General features: G+C 40.0%; 1 protein-coding gene across 1 annotated transcript in view; it reads right to left on the bottom strand.

The window, feature by feature from the left end:
• SYNE2 (spectrin repeat containing nuclear envelope protein 2) overlaps nucleotides 1-20,479 on the bottom strand; it is a 209,083-nt gene that overhangs the window by 154,723 nt on the left and 33,881 nt on the right. Inside the window, exons 6-25 of the mRNA XM_086462965.1 lie at nucleotides 19,641-19,822; nucleotides 17,787-17,983; nucleotides 17,210-17,310; nucleotides 16,345-16,446; nucleotides 15,429-15,566; nucleotides 14,385-14,549; nucleotides 13,033-13,145; nucleotides 12,178-12,334; nucleotides 10,796-10,892; nucleotides 10,448-10,635; nucleotides 10,119-10,283; nucleotides 8,010-8,183; nucleotides 6,071-6,229; nucleotides 5,627-5,800; nucleotides 4,559-4,693; nucleotides 4,247-4,402; nucleotides 2,850-3,061; nucleotides 2,496-2,571; nucleotides 1,287-1,405; nucleotides 578-701 (exon numbers count right to left, since the gene is read on the bottom strand). Of these exons, the coding sequence (XP_086319091.1) occupies nucleotides 578-701; nucleotides 1,287-1,405; nucleotides 2,496-2,571; nucleotides 2,850-3,061; nucleotides 4,247-4,402; nucleotides 4,559-4,693; nucleotides 5,627-5,800; nucleotides 6,071-6,229; nucleotides 8,010-8,183; nucleotides 10,119-10,283; nucleotides 10,448-10,635; nucleotides 10,796-10,892; nucleotides 12,178-12,334; nucleotides 13,033-13,145; nucleotides 14,385-14,549; nucleotides 15,429-15,566; nucleotides 16,345-16,446; nucleotides 17,210-17,310; nucleotides 17,787-17,983; nucleotides 19,641-19,822 (2,934 nt within the window). The remainder of the gene's footprint in view (nucleotides 1-577; nucleotides 702-1,286; nucleotides 1,406-2,495; nucleotides 2,572-2,849; nucleotides 3,062-4,246; nucleotides 4,403-4,558; nucleotides 4,694-5,626; nucleotides 5,801-6,070; nucleotides 6,230-8,009; nucleotides 8,184-10,118; nucleotides 10,284-10,447; nucleotides 10,636-10,795; nucleotides 10,893-12,177; nucleotides 12,335-13,032; nucleotides 13,146-14,384; nucleotides 14,550-15,428; nucleotides 15,567-16,344; nucleotides 16,447-17,209; nucleotides 17,311-17,786; nucleotides 17,984-19,640; nucleotides 19,823-20,479) is intronic.

The raw sequence follows: 20,479 nt of genomic DNA, 5'->3' as shown, positions 1-20,479 counted from the left end.
TAGTTATGTTCAAAAGAACAAAAAACAAACACGGAACTAAACCAAGTTCTGAGATGCTACATAAGCTTTGTACTGCTTTCAAGCAAGGACTTGAAAAATTGCAATAATAAATTCTCCAACATCAATTATGTGACTTTTATCATCCCCTTAGGTTCTCACAAACCTAATCAAGTTATAAGTTCTGAAACAGTTTCATTCTGCCCATACACCACTGCCATTTGATGGTTCAACTCTGACAACTCCTCCAGCCCTGACCATGCTCCATCACTTACTCGTCCTGCCAACAAAAAAGCTGCTTTCTGTAGTTATTTTTTCCGTTAGACCTATTTCAGCTTGCAGATCACAAACTGAGAGCCACCAATTTCTTCTTTCAGCAACACGTGCAAAACTCCACTGCTAAGTAGGAATGCAGTTCTGCTGAATCCTAAACCCTTGATTTTCCTTCTACTTCTACTAAACCTGGTTGGAAGGATGCTCCTTTTCCCTTGGCGATACTCATAACACGGAGAGGTGAGGGCTCTACATGAGAAAACAACAATTCAGCACCAAGGATGTTTTTAAACAGATGAATGCTTACCTGTAGTTCAAGCAGCTTATTCTGAAAGCATGAAGTGCCTTCTATCTCATCAGTAAAGCCAGATGCTACTTTATCTCTGCTGATTTGTAGAAGTTCCTCCAGGTTACTTCTTTGCATGTTATAGCTAAAGAAAGATGCAATCACTTTCAGAGAGAATATTACTCCTAATTTAATGGAATATGGCAAGGTATGGGACTTGCTGACCAACAGATTACCGGATAAAATAAGTACAGTCTCTTGCAAATGTGTATTTTGACCTAAGTCCCGAAGGAATGGGCACCAATGAGCAACATAAAAAGGAGCTGAGAAATTGCTCACATGGCTAATTTTCAAGTATGAATGCCTGCCTGCATTCTCTAAATTCAGTTTTATGAATGTAAAAATGTCAGTTCTTTAAAAACCTGACACATTTTTTTATTCTGCAGTATTTGAAGTTATTAGTAAGGCAGATACAGATTTTTCTGGCCCAAGAAAAGAGCAGATTAAAAGGTTTTATAGCTCAAAGTGTTCTTGCTAGAAAATCCTAACATCTGAAGCATTTAGCTACTACAGTGCTTCCTTATCAATTACAGAGCAATATTAAGTAAACCGTAGTAGAACAAGAACAGTCCTGCATAGCAAAAGTGCGCCCTATGTTCAAGACATTCAATTAATTTACGCCTAGCATAGTATCTCTTAATATACATGCATTTTATCCTTTAAAAATTACCTCTCTAATAAAGCTCGTATGGTCAAATCACTGTCTTCCTCAAATTTCTTTGCACAGCTTTCTCCGTTGTGACGTTTCACATCTGGTTCCAAAACTGTATCTGCAGCAGGTCTTGAGGTCTGAGTAAAAATACAAACGGTAAGTGACCTCTGCATCACGCTGCGTCAATACACAGTGAAGACTAACAGACATCTGTGAACTCCTGAAAGAAGCAACTGTTTCATGTGTCCCAAAGGAGATGAGGGATACCATTCATGAACACAAGATGTGTTTAAACTCAATGATGAACCACAAGAGCAAATTTTTGAACACTTGCAGCCAGATCATTCATTCCTTCCACAGATACTGGGTCTTTGGCAAGCACAATCCACTCATGAAAATTTTTCCTGCAGCTCCACGGGCATCCTTGGGCAACCACAGGGCACTGTCTTCTGCAGCTTTTGTCAGGCTGCTTATACCAGGTGCCTTTGCATGTCTCTCGCCCTACATTCCAGGCTACACTCTACTCCTCAGTTTGAGGATGGCTGATGTTATACAATTCATACTTGGATTATCCATGAGAGAACAGATTCCATCATTTTATCAGGGACAATATCAGTAGCCTTATAAGAGATCTCCCTCGATAATAGCCAATTCCTACGTATCTTCCAACTTTATGTAAATGCAGTGGGTCCCTTCCTATCCTGATGAGCTGTCTGCAGCCTCAATTGCATGAATGTTTAACCTAAACGAAACATCTTCTGTGGCATCCAAACGATGAAGTGCAGTATCTTCTCTCTCTGAAATTATTTCTGAGAAGATGCATGTGTCTGGTTTTCACTATATTTTTCTAAAGCAAATGCCTCCAACTCTTCACTATTTTTTCTCTCTCTGTCCCCTAAAACTTGTTCAAATTGCTGGGACACTATGGGGGGTTTGCACTTGAACACAGCTTCACTCATGACTCTTCCAGCTGAAAACCACTCTTCAGCAAAATATAATGCAAGGCTGGAGACCCACATCTCCTCGGGATGCCCAGTGCTGTTGCTTGCATGTTACTTTTTAATATTTACTCAGTCTACGTTCCCAAGTGCAATGGGTTTTTGATGTCTGACCAGACTGAGGTCCTACCACAATAAGAATAGTAACAGAAATAATCCCTTTTTCCCTTTGGCAATGATCTCCCCTAGACAGAGCACTGTTTTCTAACAGTAGGTATGGCCTTCTTACCTCCTGTACCAAACGGTTATCAATTTGTTGTGAAGAACTGGGATTTTCTCCATTCTCAGAAGAAACAACGGAGCTCCTATGGTTCAAAAGAGATTTCAGCTTAAGAACAAAATATGAAATACAAAGGGAGAAAAACCCCTAAATCCTGGCTAATGATTAAAAACAGTGCAGCTGTGATGAAGGGTAATCAAACATTGCACTTGCTAGTTTATGAAACTTAATACTGTTTAAAAGCACAGTTGCCCCCAGTAATGTACATAGTAAATACTTGGTAGTACGTTCTCAATATCACAAAATCTATCTGTATTTCTGATTTCTATGAAGCTACAACACATCATGTATTCAGTCACCCACTCTTTCTTAGATGATTGTCCTTTTCCAGCACAAGACAGCAGGGCCGTGTAAGTATCTGTCACAATTTGTTGAAGCTTTTCTAGCTTTTGTTCACAGTCTGCAGTCAGTGTCTGTATCCCTGGGACAGTTTCTTCTGATAGTCTTCCCAGTATTTTAAGGTCTTCTAATGACTTGCTAAGTTCCCTCAGGCTGCCTTCATGTGAAAAAAAGGCCTAAACAAAGAAAAACAATATAATAAACTCGTGTTAAGTCATGAGGATATGCAATTATTCTCACACATATTTTTCTATTTCCATTGTCTTCTCGGATGAGTGCACTTAAAGCATAAGCTGTCAAACCAGGACAGAAACATTTATTTTCCCTTGATTCGTTTTCAAATAGAGCCAGGAAAAAAAAATTAGTATTTCTGGCAGCATGTTCCCCAGTTGCACTCACAAGACTATACTGACTCTTGCTTGATTTTGAAATTCATTATGTTACTACAATTTTAGCTATTTTGGTCCCAAGTCCTCTTCACACTGACATCAGATATACATGTCCCATCGACTACAGAAAAAGGAGAATTGGAAAATTTATTTAAAACATTCACCATCAATCATCATACTTCCTAGGTGAAATCTAGATATATTAAAAACCTAACAAAAACATGAGCAGAAGGAATGCACCTGAGAATGCTTCTTTCTCTTTACTCTTGCATATGTAATATTTGCTGAAAACGAACCCACGAGAAGCAAAGACTAAAACTCCACTGAATTCAGTGAAGACCAGAATTTCATCAGGGGAGCAACTTCTTACCCGTATAAAACTGGCCACAGCAATGCGTCTCAAAGAGGAGGATGAGGGAAAATAATAGAAGCAATGGTGTGTAAAACGCATTGCTTATGGATATGTAAGATTCACCATGACTCACTCTGGCAAGTGAAACCTGACATCTTATGTCTAACTCTACGGTTAATTTATATACAGCACATACACAGAGGTCAAGTGCAGCTATGGCACTGTGAGAAGACACTCTCATCTGAAGGCACCTAACACCATCTATGTAACTGTAACAAATAACAGGAGACACAGATCACGTAATCATTTCTTATTTTTACACTCTGCACAGCTAAATCTGTTCTAATGCTTCAAGGCTGTCTTAAAAAAAATGGAAAAAAGACACCATCCACATAACAAGGAGGTAATTCTAAAAGTCTGCAAGGAGGTTAATAGCTGCATTCAAAGAAGGTAAAGAAATACTTTGGGTGGCCTCTTTGTTCTGTGTTTACATAATATAGAGCACAAGGGCCCCGTTCCACAAACACAGGCTGCAATAATGTACCTAAAAAGGAGCAAGAAGGACACACAGAGCATTCACACAGAGAGGTAGGTGTGCAGAAAAGGAGTGTGGCAGGTACCTCATGTTCCTTGAGGAGCCCTTTGGTTTTATCCATACTTAGGAGTTTCTTCTCTTTACCTAATTGTTTATTGATTTTTTTTAAAGTCGCATTAAATTTCTTTTTTTCCCTTTCTACTATGAGATGGACACAGGATATAAATTCATGATGAACTGCCTGCAAAATTCAAAACACATTGTCCCTGTGAGATGGTGAGACAGTATTACAATGCAAATAAAAACCTCAGAACATATTGTGACAAAAAAATTGTTTTTCAAAGATGCCAGGCCTAATGGGAACAGTCGGTGGATTCTCCTTCCTGTATTATCTCACCTCCCATCTTTTACGAACACCTTTACTCTTCTCATCCACTACCAGCTTTTCATGATCAGATGAAATATTTTTCAGTTGTTCAGCTGCTTTCAAAAATTTGTCAAGAACTTTATTGTCCAGAGCATGAAAAGCTTCCTGCAAGAAAAGCATGATAATGAAAAATAAACACAACTGAACGTAGTTTATTTACCTAATAAAATGACAGCAGTAGCACACAAAAACCATGCACAAAGCATGTATACATTGCATGTGTGGGCTGTGGTAGCCCTTGCATGGGTGAGTATAAGGGTATTCTCCACCCTTGGCTATCTGCAAAAGGTTGCACACAATATCACTGTATGTTTTTCGGAGAAAAGCAGCTGTTGTTCTAGTAACTCCTCTTTTATGGGCAAATTTGGTACCGAAGAAGAAAGATTAATATCCGTGAATTCTGCCTCATTTCTAGGGAATATACATGGCCATGTCCCATGCCTGTCAGAGAACGGGTGACAGGTCTGCATCAGTGCGACGGGCCCCTATGAGATGGCCTGGAGTGAGGCTCTGCACCACTCCCGGCACATCGCCGCCCACGTCTCACTGTGCAAGATGAGGCAACATGGACTTTGGGCGCTTCCATTTTTGATACCTCACTGAGGACCCCTTTAAGAGATTCAGATTATGAGATTGGACACTTTCTTTATGAGTTAGCCACTGGGGAAAGAGAGGAGATTGATGCTTTAAAAACTTATCCAGGAATTCAAGCACCTGATTCTTGATGGGAATCTTAATTATTAATCAGGAAAAAAAAATTACTGTAGTCCAGAACATGGTGAGTTCTGATGGGATGATGCAGTATTTTAAGTTAAGACAGGGCACTGAATAAACTGCCATGCAGATTTACATTTCTTCATTCAAGCTGTCTGCCAAGTTAATATATGCTAACAGTGCTAAATCAAAAAGCTGAGAAAAGCATTAATAGCTACCAAAAAAAATAATCTGATCTTTTTCGCCCTGTGGTACTTCAGCCTTTTAGAAACTAAATAGCTGTAAGAAATACTCAAATTCAGCTGGCTTAGAAAACAAACCCACCTCATATCTTGAAATACATTCTTCAGGACTTAATTTTTGACTGACAAGTTGCACGGCCTTTGAAATGGAGGCCTCGAGTTCTTTCTGGGATTCTTCAAAATTGAGCAAGGCCTCCTTCTCTGCAGGTTTCTTCTCAGATTTGGACAAGATGTTGTTCATGTCACCCATGATAGCCTTGGAAGAGAGAAACTCTTTTCAGAACATTCCTGAGCATCAGTAAATACACAAAGCTATTGCTTATTAACATCACTCAAGTTTTTCGAGTTGAGATACTGATCTTTGAACTGCTCTAGTTTTCACTCCAGCGAGAGTCTGGGAGACTGACTCCAATAGTGCAAAACATCTTCTTTTTTACATGAATGACAAGGAGTCTTCCTAATCCCATAATGCTAAAATTAGAGATGTCTGTGTGTATAAAGTACAATGACAACAAAAAAGGAGTACCTCTATCCTGTCTCTGGCTTCTTTAATTCGTGCCTGCAGCCCAGTGGTGTGAGAATGCTCTTGAGACAACTGACTCGAAACATTTTGCGTCAGGGATTGCAATACCTCTTCTGCTGCCACAGCTTGTTCTTGGCATGAGGTTCCCCTTGCAGCCAAGCTCTGGTTGAATGAAAAGCATTAGAAGTCTCTACAGTATTTATGTCTTTTTGTTTAAAAGGAACTGAATAAAACAGCCAGAATTGATCATGGATGGTCAGTATTCGGTCAAGGAAAAATCTTACATTCCAATTATGGTCAGTGTATTGCACTACAAAATCTCTTGTGTAGAGAGAAAGAAATTTGCTGCCATCCACAGGGGATTCTGTTTTCTGAAACGGTCTTTCTGTCAATGTGATACCTCCCATGTCTTTGCCTCAGAGCCAATTAGAACTATGTTTTAAACACGCTCTCCCATCCAAACAGCTTTCCAAATGAATGCACAAACGACACATTTGGATACACATTTTCTGATCATGAAGTCATCCAAAAGTAAGCACATATCTAGGCTCAGATTTTCTTGTGTTATTCACTACCAAAAGGCAAGAAGCAGCTGGGAATTTTGCATGCAAAAGTAGTGTGCCTTATTTGAATATTTATGATGAAATGTCGTTATTAGAGCTGTTTTGATCTATGAATATTCAACACATTTTCCTGTTTGAAGTTGTCAATTAGCATTCTCCTAATGATAACCAGTGCTTTATTCTGGATCTCAACCTATTGCACCACAGGTAATAAGCGCTCTGATCTCTTCTGCTCATAGACATGGAGATACAATACCAGTCACATTTTTGGAGGCTGCATTTCAGGGTGTCTTTTGTTACTTTGTTGTTTTTAACAAACTAGTGTCACACTGCAAAATACGCCTTATTTTAGAAACATATGCCCACAATTACAAGATGGTGAATAGATTCTTTTCATAGGCTCACACTCTTAATTCTGTTAACTAAACACAGTGCCAGACGGCACAAACCAAAAGCAAATGAACACGAATTCTGGTTCACACTTATTGTAGGTGGATTTAATGTACCAAAGAAGATCTCTGTTTAATTTTAGCACTTAGACAGAGGAGCTCCAACAAAACCTCCTTCTGGTGGTCACTTTCCTACCATGAGATTACGCTGGCCTTGTGGCAGAAATAGCAAAAGGCAATGAAAGACAGTGCTTCAGCTTCTCCAGTGCAAAGCTTGGCATCTTTGTTCAGTCTCATCTTCACCAGCAGGTGAAGAAAATAAATCAGACCTTGTACTGAAGCTGCTGAGTTACACATACATATTTCCACCTGACACCTTCTGGCGGAGGAAACAGTAGTCCCAGGCAAAGGGACATAGGAAACAATACAGACTAGTAGAAGTCACAAGAAATTCATCACTGCTCATCATGGATTTTTAAAGCAACTGCCTACAAACCGAGATGTACAGACTTCCCAGCATGCTGCTGAAAATACTTCGAGTATTCCAGTTTTTGACAGGTAAGCCTTGAATACAGCCAAGTTGTCCCAAACCTCCTCCCTGCACTAGAGGGTAGATGACAGCAAGCACTGTATGACCAGGAGAACTTCTCAACTCAGCGCCCTGCTGCAGATGCTGTGCTGGTCAGGGGGTAATTAATATCACTCAAGAGGAAGCTGCTGATCAGTGGCTCCAACAGCACTTCATTGGCACCTGCTTGTCATCTGGACACACTGCTGTTGGAAGACTCATTTATAGCTCACCTGGGAGCAATCCTGGGGAATGACATCAAATCACTAGCACTGCCTTGACTTTTTACCAGTGTTACAGCACAAAAACTGCATCCATTTCTGTTTCACTGGTGATGGCTCATTTTACCCCAGCAACAAATCCATACTGAAAGATGAGAATCTGATGAACAAGTATTTTAAGCAGTGTATTTCCATTTTCACCTGCAAATGTTCCTCCATCTCAGGTTCCACAGGCCCCTCGTGACCAGTCTTGCCAAGCAGGCATCCAACCTCTGCTGCCCAGCTGTCCACCACTCCAAGGAGCTCTTCGATTTTCTCCAGGCTCCGTGGGAGCTCCCTGGTCTTTTCAGCAGCATCTGTGGTCTCTTCAGCAAGCTATAAACAAAGAGCAGGGTAAGATGTTCATGGGTCTCTCCACCTACTGCAACACAGGGTCACCACCTAGGTTACTTTCCAGCTTTTGTATCCCACAGGGATCGAAGGAGTAATAAATCCCAAACATACTGGTAAATAAACCATGTGAGGCTCAGTTCTTCAACTCTGACAGCAAGTGGGAAGGCACAACCTGTGCCCATATGGCTTGCTCCCTTCCCTATAAGCAAGCAGCCACAGTCACACTATTATGGAGAATAACACCTGGGCTGCAGCATTCCCCAGGCTATGCCAGGGAATTGTCCAAGAGAACAATAGCTGCTGTTAGTCAAGACCAGAGAGTCTGCTGAAAGTTTAATGGTACTGGCAGTCACAGAGCTCAAGCATTTGCCGTTGCCTTTTACATACAAAAATAAATATAATATATATTATAGCCATAATGTCCAATGCAATGCTAGAAAAATAACTCCTGAAGTCCTTAAGCACTTGCAAGGGTGCAAGAGGCCTCTTTGTCTCTGCTTTCTGAATGTATTTCCTAAAAGCACCTCTTATTGAGGGTTTTTCTAGGAAACTCTGGATTTCCCTCACCTTTGGGAACACGTTTCCTGTGATCTTCTTGCATTCTCACTGTCCTAGGTTACAGTGTAAGATGTGCCAAAAAAAGTATTCTACTACCATCTTCAGGAGCTGTTGAGACCAGGTGGGGCGCTGCTCCCTGCCTGCCCCCTCTGGACTATCTCCTGTTAATGGCCCATCAAGGAACTGCCTCACGACTCCCCATCCCATTGTGAGATGCTCCGCCCGGGGGGAAGGAGCCAAGCAGTCCATGCCAAATAAAAACTGAGATCTTGAACACCCTAGCAGCCTTTCTTCCACTGGATTCCCAGAGGAGTTTTTCCCCCCCACTAGAGTTCCAGAGGACAAGAGCTACTTACCTACCACTGGACCTTCGGAGGAAGACCAGACCCTTTTACCTGATTGCTGCTTCCACAGAACTACACCCATCACTTCAGGAGGACTGCAGCCACCATCTTATCGGACTGCTACTGCCACCCTAACAGGGTGTCAGGTTGTATTTCTGACTCTGTCAGTGTAAACCAGTAGTTTGGGGTTTTTTCTGCCTTGTGTTATATATATATCAGTAAAGAACTGTTATCCCTATCCCCCATATCTTTGCCTGAAGGCCCCTTAATTTCAAAATTATAATAATTTTGGAGGGAAGGGGGTTGCATTTTCCATTTCAAGGGAGGGTCCTGCCTTCCTCAGCAGGCACCTGTCTTTCAAACCAAGACACTCACTAAGCTCATCTCCTACAAAAATACTGTAATTTTTTGCCACCATTTATTGTCACAGCAGTACCTTTAATAAATGTCAATGAAACACTCAAACTTAGAAAATTAAGAGCTCTAATATTCCCAGGCAAAGTGCAAATGTTGTGAAAGCATTCTAGGAAATGTAATACACGTAACATTAAGCAGGTTGTATAGGAATTTAAAGCAGCCTAAAAACCTGTCAAGTGATCTAGTGTAAAGTTGCACAACCCTAGAAATATCCATGCAGCAATAATTACTTTGTACTAGCTGAGGCAGAGATTACAAAATTTAGCAAAGGCTCACAAGCTCTTAACAAAATGATTCCTTCCATTTCTAAAACTGAATAAAGAGCTTTATTCTGGAATAAGATTTCCTTTTATAAGTGGTTTTAAAATTTCCATTTAAAAAATTGAGCATTTTCCACCATGTCATAAAGAGCAGTTAACTGAGTGACAAAGACTTAAGAATGGATGCCTCTGTGTATTCTTTGTTCCTCCTGTTTTAAAACTGGCAATATTGAGTTGACTGAAAGATTTATTAATCTCTGATTAGCAGGCTGATAAGTCTAGAAAATACAGCTTTGAAGGCTGCATGGCAAAAATATCATATGAAATTAGTAACTTACAAACTGTGTCCTCTTGATGAACTTAGCCCATCTCCTGTTCAGTTTCTTCAGCTCCTTGGCAATATTTGATCCAACTTGCTCTTTGCTGACCTCAATGAGATAGTTTCCAGCTTCATTTAAAGAACCATGAACCGAACTCCACTTTGCCAGGATCTCAGCAGGGATCTAGACAGAGATTGAAATCATTTAAAGCAGAACCCTGCCAAAAGTTTATTTCCAAAATGAGGAACAGAAAAGCAACAACAATCACCACCATGTATAATGCTTTCCTTCCAGGAGGCTTCCAAGTATCTCTGTCTGTCATTACAAAGAGAAATCCAACCACATACCTCTTTCGGATGCTCATTTCGTTTTTCTTCGAGCCACGTCTTTAGTAAGCGGATGTTTTCTGTGTAATTACTCCAGGAAGACAGGACTTTCTTTAGGGTGGTATTTACATTGGAAATGTAGTCTCTGCACATAGAAATCTTTGACTCCACTGTCTTTAAAAGTCTGTTAATTTCTTGAGGATCTCCAGCTAGGACATCAAACAGGGAATACCATTATACATTTGGAAACAGAGAAGTTAATTACACAGAAGCAGTATTTTACATAAAACTTAAGTAGGAATTAAAACTGGTGACAGCACGTCAGTTTAAAAGAGAGGTCTTTGTATCAGTTTATCTGCACGAACTTACCTAAGTCAGGATTGGTTATGTTTTTGTTTTTCAAATCTTCACAGATGTGAGTAGCAGTTTCTAGTTGCGTTTCAAGTCTCATCTCTTCAACGAAATTCTGCCCAAATTGAAAAGTAATTGGCATGGGTAACACTACTCCACATGAAACTAGGCACAAAATGCATACTTTTTTTTCAATATGAGCCTATAACCTCAGGTTGAACGTAAACTCAGCAAAGCCCATCCAGCAACTCATCTGTACCCCTTAGTCTGAACTAGACCTGTTCTTTTTTCTGCTTATGCAGAGAGCAACTTAAACGGGAACTAACTCCTTAATGCCATCGCCTGAGTCACAGCCCTGCGTGAGTCAGGACTGTTTATTCCAAAAAGTTAAGGCCCTAGGGCAATATTGGGAAATGCCATCTAGAACAAGTTGGGCAGAATTTAGTCACATTAAGTCAAAAACATGATGAAAGTGAAAGGTGGGTTTCCCTACATGTACAGGAGTTTCAATGTGCCTAGTTCCTGTCACACATCAAGTAAGATCCAAACTGGGGACAGAAAGGGTGAGAGATGAAAAAATGGGAACAGAGGAGGAGACTTGTGCTTTGAACATTCACACAGGGAATGGGCGGGTTGATCCTCAGCATCCCCTCTGTCTGAGCTGCACCCCACCCCAGCTCCCAGCTCCTACAAACGTCCTACCTAGCAGGCTACAAAACCACCTCTCCTGCAGCCATGACAAACCTGGGCCACCACGCCACCACTCAGCCAGAACTGCACATCATGGGACCAGAAGGAGAGCCAGAAACAAGCCTTAAACACCTGGGGAAAGCTCTAAATTCTGTCAGCTTGAGAAAGACCATGAACCACAACTGCACAAATTACATGATAGTAATTATTCATGAAACCAACTGAATCAAGAAATTCAGCACGGATTGACTCCGTACTCCCATCTTACCACAGGGTAAGGTTAATACTGCTCAGGAAAACTGGTATTTTATACAGCCTCCTGTTGCCTCCTTCCACAGCTCTGATACTGGTAAGGGCATGGTGAGTTAAGGAAGGCTGCTACTGCCGGCCCTATAAATAGTCTAGAAAGAATGAAATCTTCCCAATAAAGAACAGAAAAGGGCAGAGAGAAAATTACAAACAGTCACAGCTCACTCTATTTCTTCAAACTGAAGAAAGAACTCTCATTCAGAGGAAAACGAGAAGACATTGAGAGAGCTTCTATGGAAGTCTACCTGTCCTTCCTTGCATAAGTCACAGATCTCACAAGTCTACCATGCTTCTACCAGCTATGGTAGTATCTTCAGATGAGGACAGACACAAGCTTCAATCAAAGAGAGGTGGGGAAGAAGAATTATTGTCAGGTTGGGATATATATATTTTAAACTTACATTCCAATTTTCCATCAGTGATTCCACGGACTCTTTTGTCCCATATTTCATGTCCCAGATATTTAGCTTTAACATCACTTCATTGGCAATAGCTGAGCACAGTCCATAGTGGTATTCAAGAAAGGTGATGGAGCTTGTGAAACAAATATTGCTGAATCTGCAAACAGTGAAATGTTCCAAAAGTTGACTCAAAATCATTGGATATAGAAGGCATTAATGTATAGGGCTTTTATCCTAAAAACTCAGAATTACATATATGTAAACATTATTTTGTTATGACAAGAGCAAAATTCTAAGATAATGACAGTTCGGTTTTTTAAGTTGCAACAATTTTGAGTCAATATTGACTGCTCAATTTATGAAAAACCTTAAATGCCCACAAAAGGGGCATCTACCATCTGTATGTCAAAGGGTCTCAGATTACAGACACAATTCACTGGTCATTTTTGAAAATATTCTCCAACAGATATATGGGATTGTACAACCTGTACATCTCAGTGATTTTAAAAGGTGGAAATTAAAAATTAGAGAACCCACACCCCCAGAAAAAATTTTTTTACATTAAAAATATTCATGTTTCCTATGGCTAGTGGGTGTTTCCTATCCATACTAGCAAAGGACATCTGAAAAGTTCCTGTTAATGAGCTCCACTTTCTACACATAATTAGACATTCATTGGACCAATAAGTGAACCTGCTCGCTCTGCATGACTGTCAATCTGTGCTTAGGTAGAAAACGCTCTTTTTCTGCCAAGGCATGGATAAAATTATGTGCTTTGTTCAGAATGGCAGACCAAGTCAATAGCAGAGCTAGAATACAACATAGCCAAAGTAGAGGGAGTTTGAGTATCACAACCTTCTTTTCATTTCCTCTAACTTTTCAGGCAAGACTAGTGGCGTACTCTTCTCATCTTCATTCTTAAATGATTGAAGGGTGTCCAAGTGAGAATCAAAACAATCCATCAAGCCCTGAGGAGAAAAAGACATAGTAAGCCATCCATTTTAACCCTAGAGTATTTCACCTGGGAATCTGCAAGTCACCTGCCACTAGGGTGAGAGCTATTAAGAACTAGTCAGCACAAGACAATCTTCAAGTGTCTTTACTCACTAAAGTGCAATGAGTAAAGTGCATATTTAGTGCAGTACTACCTGATTTCTCTTACCACGGTGCATCTAGTTAAATATAAGGGAACATGAATTCTGCACTTTCACTATCATCTTTAGGACAAAAAAGTGCCATTGTAACAGTTCCAGAATATTAAGTTGTTCTTTGCTATGTGTTAGCAAAGGCTGACAGCAAAACCTGTTGAATAAACCTAATAATAATGGGAAAAATGAAACCTCTAAACCAATGACATCTCTCTGTCTCCTTCCTAGAAATGCTTTAACTACTTAGGCTGAACAACAAAAATCATAGATCAAATGCTAAAGTCTGGCAAATCTTTTATCAGTTAAAAAGCCATCTCTCATATCAGGAACTGACTAGCAACAGTACAAAAAAAGTGGTGTTATCAAGCCGCTCACAAGAACCTTTATTTCCCATTCTTTCAAATTCTCTTTAAGGACATGTCACAAAAACATCCAACTTGCCCCTTGTTCATAAAAAAATACAAGCACAGCATTATAGTGATCAGCCAGGCATCAACACATGCACTCTTTTCAAAGTTTTCAAACTCAAAAGGACGTTACAACTATTATCAGTGTAAAGATTTCAAGACCAGAACAAATAACTTGCATGGTACCGAGCTATCAAAAGACCTCCCATTGCTTTGAATGGAATTACAGAGTGATTCAGCAAATACTTAACTTTAAACATACAAACTTCGTGAACTCACTGGAATGTAACCCTGAGCCCAAGTGCTTTTCTGAATAGGTATGCATTAAGCATAGATTTAAAGATAAGGATGCAATTACCTTGTGTTATTACTTAACAAACAAACAAGTTGCAGGAACCACATAAAAGAATACCATAATTTACTCATTCAGATAGTACTCAAATTTAACCTCACCCCAGTGAAGTCAGAAACCTTCCTTATAGACCCATGCAGTTAATTAAACTCATCATTGCTCAAAGGTATGTTCAGAAGAGCTTTTCATCTTCAGAAGATAAACATATTCACACCACTTCCCAAATGTCAAATAGCAATTCCATTACAAGTGCTTTGCTAGGTCAGACTGAAGCAGAACGTTCCTTTGCCATCAACATACCTTAAATATTACAATTATTTCTCTGAAGACAAGCATCGCTTTAAACGGGTCCTGCAAATCAGGCAGATCTTCTGCCTGCAGATGTTCCACCTCCTGAAGCCAAGCCTCAATGCTATCCAGAGGGGAGGGCAACATCTGGTCCAGCTTCGCTTTCCATTCGTTAATCTTAAAAGGAAAACAAGTGATTAAATTTCTCACTATTATTTTCTTCCCCATCCCTAAGATACTGATATAAGCTCCATAAGCTGATGCTCTAGACATCCCAGAAAAAAAACCCCACCCTGTCACCATTCAGAAAAGGAGTTTTCAGTGAAGTCAGCTGCAAATCAGCTATGTTTACCTGGTCCAGGTTTGCTCCCCAGCCTGCAATTTCTGTAACACTACAGAGAATTTAGCAGTTACTGTCCTTGGCTGGTGACCACCTCAAGACCCAGCAACAGGGAAATTTGTAGTAAACTAGTTGCAGAATAGAGGGGAAACAGGGATGCTCCAGACAGCTTTCCATCATGGGGCTGACAAGGGAACATCCCTTCCATAAAGAGCAATTACCAGCAAAGCCCAATATATCCCCATTTGCAGCAGAGGGAGACTACACAGACAACCCCACTGCAAAGCACTGACCAACAAGATCTCCCTTTATCACTATCCTTGCCATGGGAAAGAACATATTGACACGATTTTCCCAGCTGCATCATTATCTGAACCATAATTTTCCCAAAAGAACCTTTTAAGCACAAACAGGCAAAAAACTTTGACCAGAAGAGTGCTCAAAGATCATTAGATGCAGGCCATTTTTCACAGATGTCTCAAAGTCCTGAGGCTCAGGAGGCAGAAGGGTAACGCATAGCCACCTTCTGCCTCCTCTTGGGCACTGTACACCACTCAGTTTGTCTGGAATTCAGATTCAGGGTCAATACATCCTCTATCAATCCAAATAAAGTATCACTTCCCCACTTTTCCCTGTGCGAGTTCCTGGGGTAGACTTAGGCTTCTTCATCAAACACACCCATGCTGGTAACGAGGTGAGCTAGAAATGCCTCTGACCTGAGAGATCAGTTTATCCCACTCTTCTCTCATCTGCTGCTGGCCTTCACTCTGCTCAGCTCCACTTGTTTTTGATGACAACACAGGCAGAAAGGGTTTTTTTTCCTGGTTAAATGCTTCCATAAATGACATCATTTCCTAGGCAATGAGGAAGAGTAATTCACAGAAGAGTAATTCATAGAAGACTTCAGATGGAAGCTCATGGAGCCAAGTACTGCCTTTGAACATATTGGTATGATTTCCATTAACTTCAAAGGGTGTGATGAATGGAAAGGCAAGATAGCACGAAAGAGGCATACTAGTCTCCAGGCAGTATTTGGGTCTGAAATTATAGGTGCCATTCACTGGCAAAATCTGTATTTAATATAGCGTCAGTGCAGTCAGGACATGGTTCTCCCCTCCCACCCAGAGAAAGGGAAAACTCCTCCCTCACAGTCCCCCATAGGCCATTTTATTACAAACTCTGGCTCCAATATAAACCAAAGGAAATTTTTATTTCAGCACAATCTATAGCCAACATTTCAACTACACCTCTACAACATTAGTTGGGTAAAACCTACTGTTACTCCTGTCACAGAAATGGCAAAGGTAACCCTGTAAAGGGCCTATATGTCCTTGAATCTTGACCAATTATTCAACTATGTCAATTAATTAAAAGACACTACTCTCTCCAAAAAAAAACTTACTCTGCTCAGAAACCAAGCAGCATATACCTTTTTCCTAAAAGAAAGAATTTCATCCTATCCTTCCCTCAATCATATAAGGGCATTTACCAAATTCATTGTCAAATTTCCAACACTTGTTTAAAAGTTTATTTAATGCTTCAGTTTAGGCAATGAAGATGAAAAATGTTAAAAATATTCCCAGAAACATAGCTTCTTTTTGCAGAAGCAGTTAAATATGAAATACAACTTACTTTGCACTTCTGGTAATATGTTTCATTCTCTGTGTCGATCAGCAGCTTTGCTAACTTCTTCTCCTGTGCAGCCAACCAGCTCATGGCCTCTCTTACTTTTTCCTGGTAATTGGAGCAGAAAATCTCATTTTTCCATTTTGCAAGCCTTGTTTTTAATTTACATCGTGCCATAAAACAACACACATTGAGCATATGATAAACCCTGTTCAAAGCTATTGAAAAACAAATAATAATTCCTGGGGACTCTAATGAATTTGGGGTCAGGCGCTATTCTAGAGGAAGGCCAAAGTTTTAAAGCTGGCACCCGGGTATATGAAGGCATCTCAAAAGAAGAGCCTGATTGCAGTCCTACAGAAAGGAGATTATCAGTGTGGAGATGTGCGACTATGCAATTAATACATAGACCCTCACAGGAGAATACAGAGAACAGAAAACTTGGTTTTCCAACCAGTGCGATCTGTGAGTGACAACTTCTGTCCACTTTACATGTCAGCTATTAAATTTAAAGCTGGTTGTTCTGCACATTTGCAAATCTGTCTGCCTCTACCCCAATATTTACATAGAGACTTCAGAGCACACACGAAGGCAATCAGGCTTGAAAATGTCCTCTGTAATAGTTAAATGAAAAAACAAGACAACCAGCACAGCGATTCCACCTGTATCATGAAAATCTATCACATTGAGTCTTGACTACCACACAGGAAGGTTCAAGCCAATTCAGCCCTGTCAGCAGCTGAATCAGAGGTTCTACATTATAACTGTTACTGAGTCATGTTATAAACTGGGCAAAGAAGGTACCGATATTCTTGGCATCTGTGATGCACATTCATTTAAAAATGCCTCAGTGATAAACTACATCACATACCTGCATGTCTTCTTCACACTCAGGTAAATTCCTGGAGTATTGCAAAAACTGAGCCACATAAGTCATGATTGATTTTTCATCCGGATTCATAATGTCAACATCTACAAGAGCCAATACACCATTTACATAATTATGCAGCCTTCTAGGCCTGATCACATAATTACACGCTATACTGCAGTTATTAAAACGCATAACCATAAACATGTTTATTCTGCAGCAGCTCAGTTAACATATGTTGAAAAAAATTAATATGTAATGAACACTTTTTTTCCTTGGGAATATTCTAATATAATATGATCAACTAACGAAAAAGTTTATCCCATGAACAGCAAAGTTTCATATCCTTTTTTCTGCATATTGTTCCTGCATTTGCTGCCAATTCAAAAATCCTACAAAGCCTAAGTACGGTCAGTGTTATAAAACAAAGAACATCAGGTTTGAGCATTACAGTAAAGATCAATGTTCCATTTGAAACTTAAGCACATTCTTATTTTTCCTGTATTACAAGTCAACACATACAGGATTACATTAATCTCATTCCTGATAACAAAGATTTAAAAAAAAGCAGATCATTTACCTTCAGGTTCAAGAAGCCGTGGAATATTCAGCTCCTGTTCTGCAATTCTGAAAGCCTCTTTCAGGTTTTCTTTATTGCTTCTAGCTTTTGCCTTCTCCAAATCAACTAGACCTGGTCGCAGGGTTTGGATGATGGCTAAAAAAGGCAGTCCGCTTCGCCAGCTGGACTTGAAATCAGTCACATTGATAGAGCCATGCCTATCCCAAAAATTATTAGAAACAAAATGTTACAGCCTGTTTCCTCAGACATCCTAAGCAGAAATTTAGAAATAGAATATAAATTCAGTAAAATGGAATATGAACCAAATCCAAGAAGTTATAGAGAACCTTGCCACAGAACTTCTGGAGAAGCTGGGTCACACAATACAGTCAGTACTACCAAATGCTACAATTATATATTTTTATACTATTTTTGCAAAATGCTTTTAACTTATGTTGCATTCTGAAGATAAAGCCTTGCTGATCCAGTATAATTTCTGAACATCGCCTTTGTGCTTAATACCTCTGCATTCCATGGGATGGAAAAATAACAAGCAAAGCACTGAAGAACATGTAGGTATTTGACTGTAAGTGCACCAAGTATTGGAATCACCTCTGGCATTTCAGAAAATCCAGACCTTAAAAGTGATTTATTACTGCAGGAAAAAAATATTCCTTTTTCTCTTATTTAGCTTAGTGTTTTTACACCATCTTCTATTAAGCTGTGCCTGGACAATGCTGTGAGGTGCCCAGCTCTGCAAGCCACAATGAATTCTGGGACAACTTTCCAGAAACAGCCCGTATATCAGGAGCACGTCACGGCATGGAAAAGATATGGAGTTTCAGGTGATCAAATTTAGTCACAAAACAATGGGCCAGGACTTATAAGATTTGTTCTTTTACCAAAAACCGTAAGATTCGCTGATTACAAAATCGTTCAACTCAATCACAGTTCAGAAAGGATGCTACGAAACAGCAATACCGCTGAAAAAGAAAAACAAGCAAAAGCAAGAGGAAGACTAAATGGACGGAGAGCTGGTTTTTACATGCCAATCAATCTTGTCCTGATAAAACACAGCTAAAAGGGAAACTTCAGTGCCTGAAAACATTCTCCCAGCAGAAAGTGTCTGATGTGCTGATGAAGGCCTTTATCTCCCACTAAGAACACAGAATATTAGTAGGATGCTCCTAGAACATAAAGCAACCAAAGAGCTGGAGAGAAAGGGATGACATTATTGTAAAACATATTTGAAACATCCTGGAGCGAAGCAGTAGCCTTTGAAGAAAATGTGAAGCTTGTCCCTTGCAAGAAATACCTGTATCTGCTCCAGATTGTACCTCATGAATATCTCACTGAAATCAACAGAGCTATCTGTACGTCAAGCATAATTGATAGAATTGGGGACTAGGACCTCTAGGGCTAGGGTCCTTCTTGGGGATCATGCAGTGTTTTGACCAAAAAACACAAGATGTGGGAATCCTAGAAACCCTGCATTTCCCACTTAAAAAAGAAATTATTGAAACTTTGTTAACCAGTGCCAACCATGAGGATTAAAACTAGCAAACAATGTATAGATTCCACTAGACTTATCACACAGAAGCCCCTTAAAGAGAAAAGCCAAACAACTCAATTTACATTGTGGTATTTTATTAGTAGGATTAGCTTCATATTATTATATTTAAAGCGCTCATGTCAAAACATTTAGGGCCTGTTTGACGCTAAAAGTACTGGTAACAACTTCTGAAATCTAAAGGATTTTCTGCTATGCTGTCACTAAGTAATGTTAAAAAAAGAGGGCAAAATATCACTACATTTAGAAGAAAGCTGTAAATACAAGATGTAACACACTATTTATAAGTCTTGGATGGAACTTACAGTGAACACTGTTCTTTTGCCCACAACAAAAGAGCCTTTGTAGCAGAGATCTTCCACCGTTCCTTAATTTTAGCACTTTTTTTAGCTGATCGGCTTGCCTTTGGAGAGGAGTCAACAGCACTTGAACAATCAAGTGAAGGCTGATTGTAAGCACAAGCAAGTGTCCTGGCAAGTTCTTCAATCTGTCAGAGATGATGGGAGAGTTAATCAGGCTTCAGTGAAAAACTACCAAGACATCAATGGCAGAAAACAGAGAATTAGAAAGGACTCAATGACAGTTGTAATAGTAGTTCCCTGCACCCAAAGATCAGATCAGGTTCTCTTGTCTGTTCAACCTATTTCATGCTGAATTCCCAACTTCAGGTGATTTTTTGACAGCGAACATTCACCCAAAGATTTCCATGTTATACTGTGGCTACCAGCAATGGCTTCAAGGGACCTTCTCACTCAATGTGCATTTCTACTCCTCCCACCAGTGAAAGCAGCCTGTGGCAGCTGTGTTTTCTGCTGTCAACAGTGCCACATGTTAGGCATGCTCAGAGCTTCCCTGCTCACTCAGGGTGCAGGAACACCTACTTGATAGACTTCAGAGATCTACATTTGGTTAAAGAAGCTTGGTTTAGGTAAAAAGATAATGCATAGGCTATCTGCAGCACAGGAATCTTCAGCACCAAAGTACTTTTACCGAAGGAAAATGTGGGCTACAATACTGTTAAATAACTTTGCTTCTTAGTGCCCTCCTGAGCCCCAGTCACCAGTTCACCCCCAGTCCACCGATATTAATTCACTGCTGGGCTCTGGCTAGAAGACCGTTTGGCTCCATCATCCTCTACAGTCCT

This window comes from Leptosomus discolor, chromosome 3, assembly GCF_034619465.1.
Source record: "Leptosomus discolor isolate bLepDis1 chromosome 3, bLepDis1.hap2, whole genome shotgun sequence".
NCBI lineage: Eukaryota > Metazoa > Chordata > Aves > Leptosomiformes > Leptosomidae > Leptosomus > Leptosomus discolor.
Note: the sequence above shows the minus strand (reverse complement) of the source record. Positions and strands in the feature narration are given on the sequence as shown.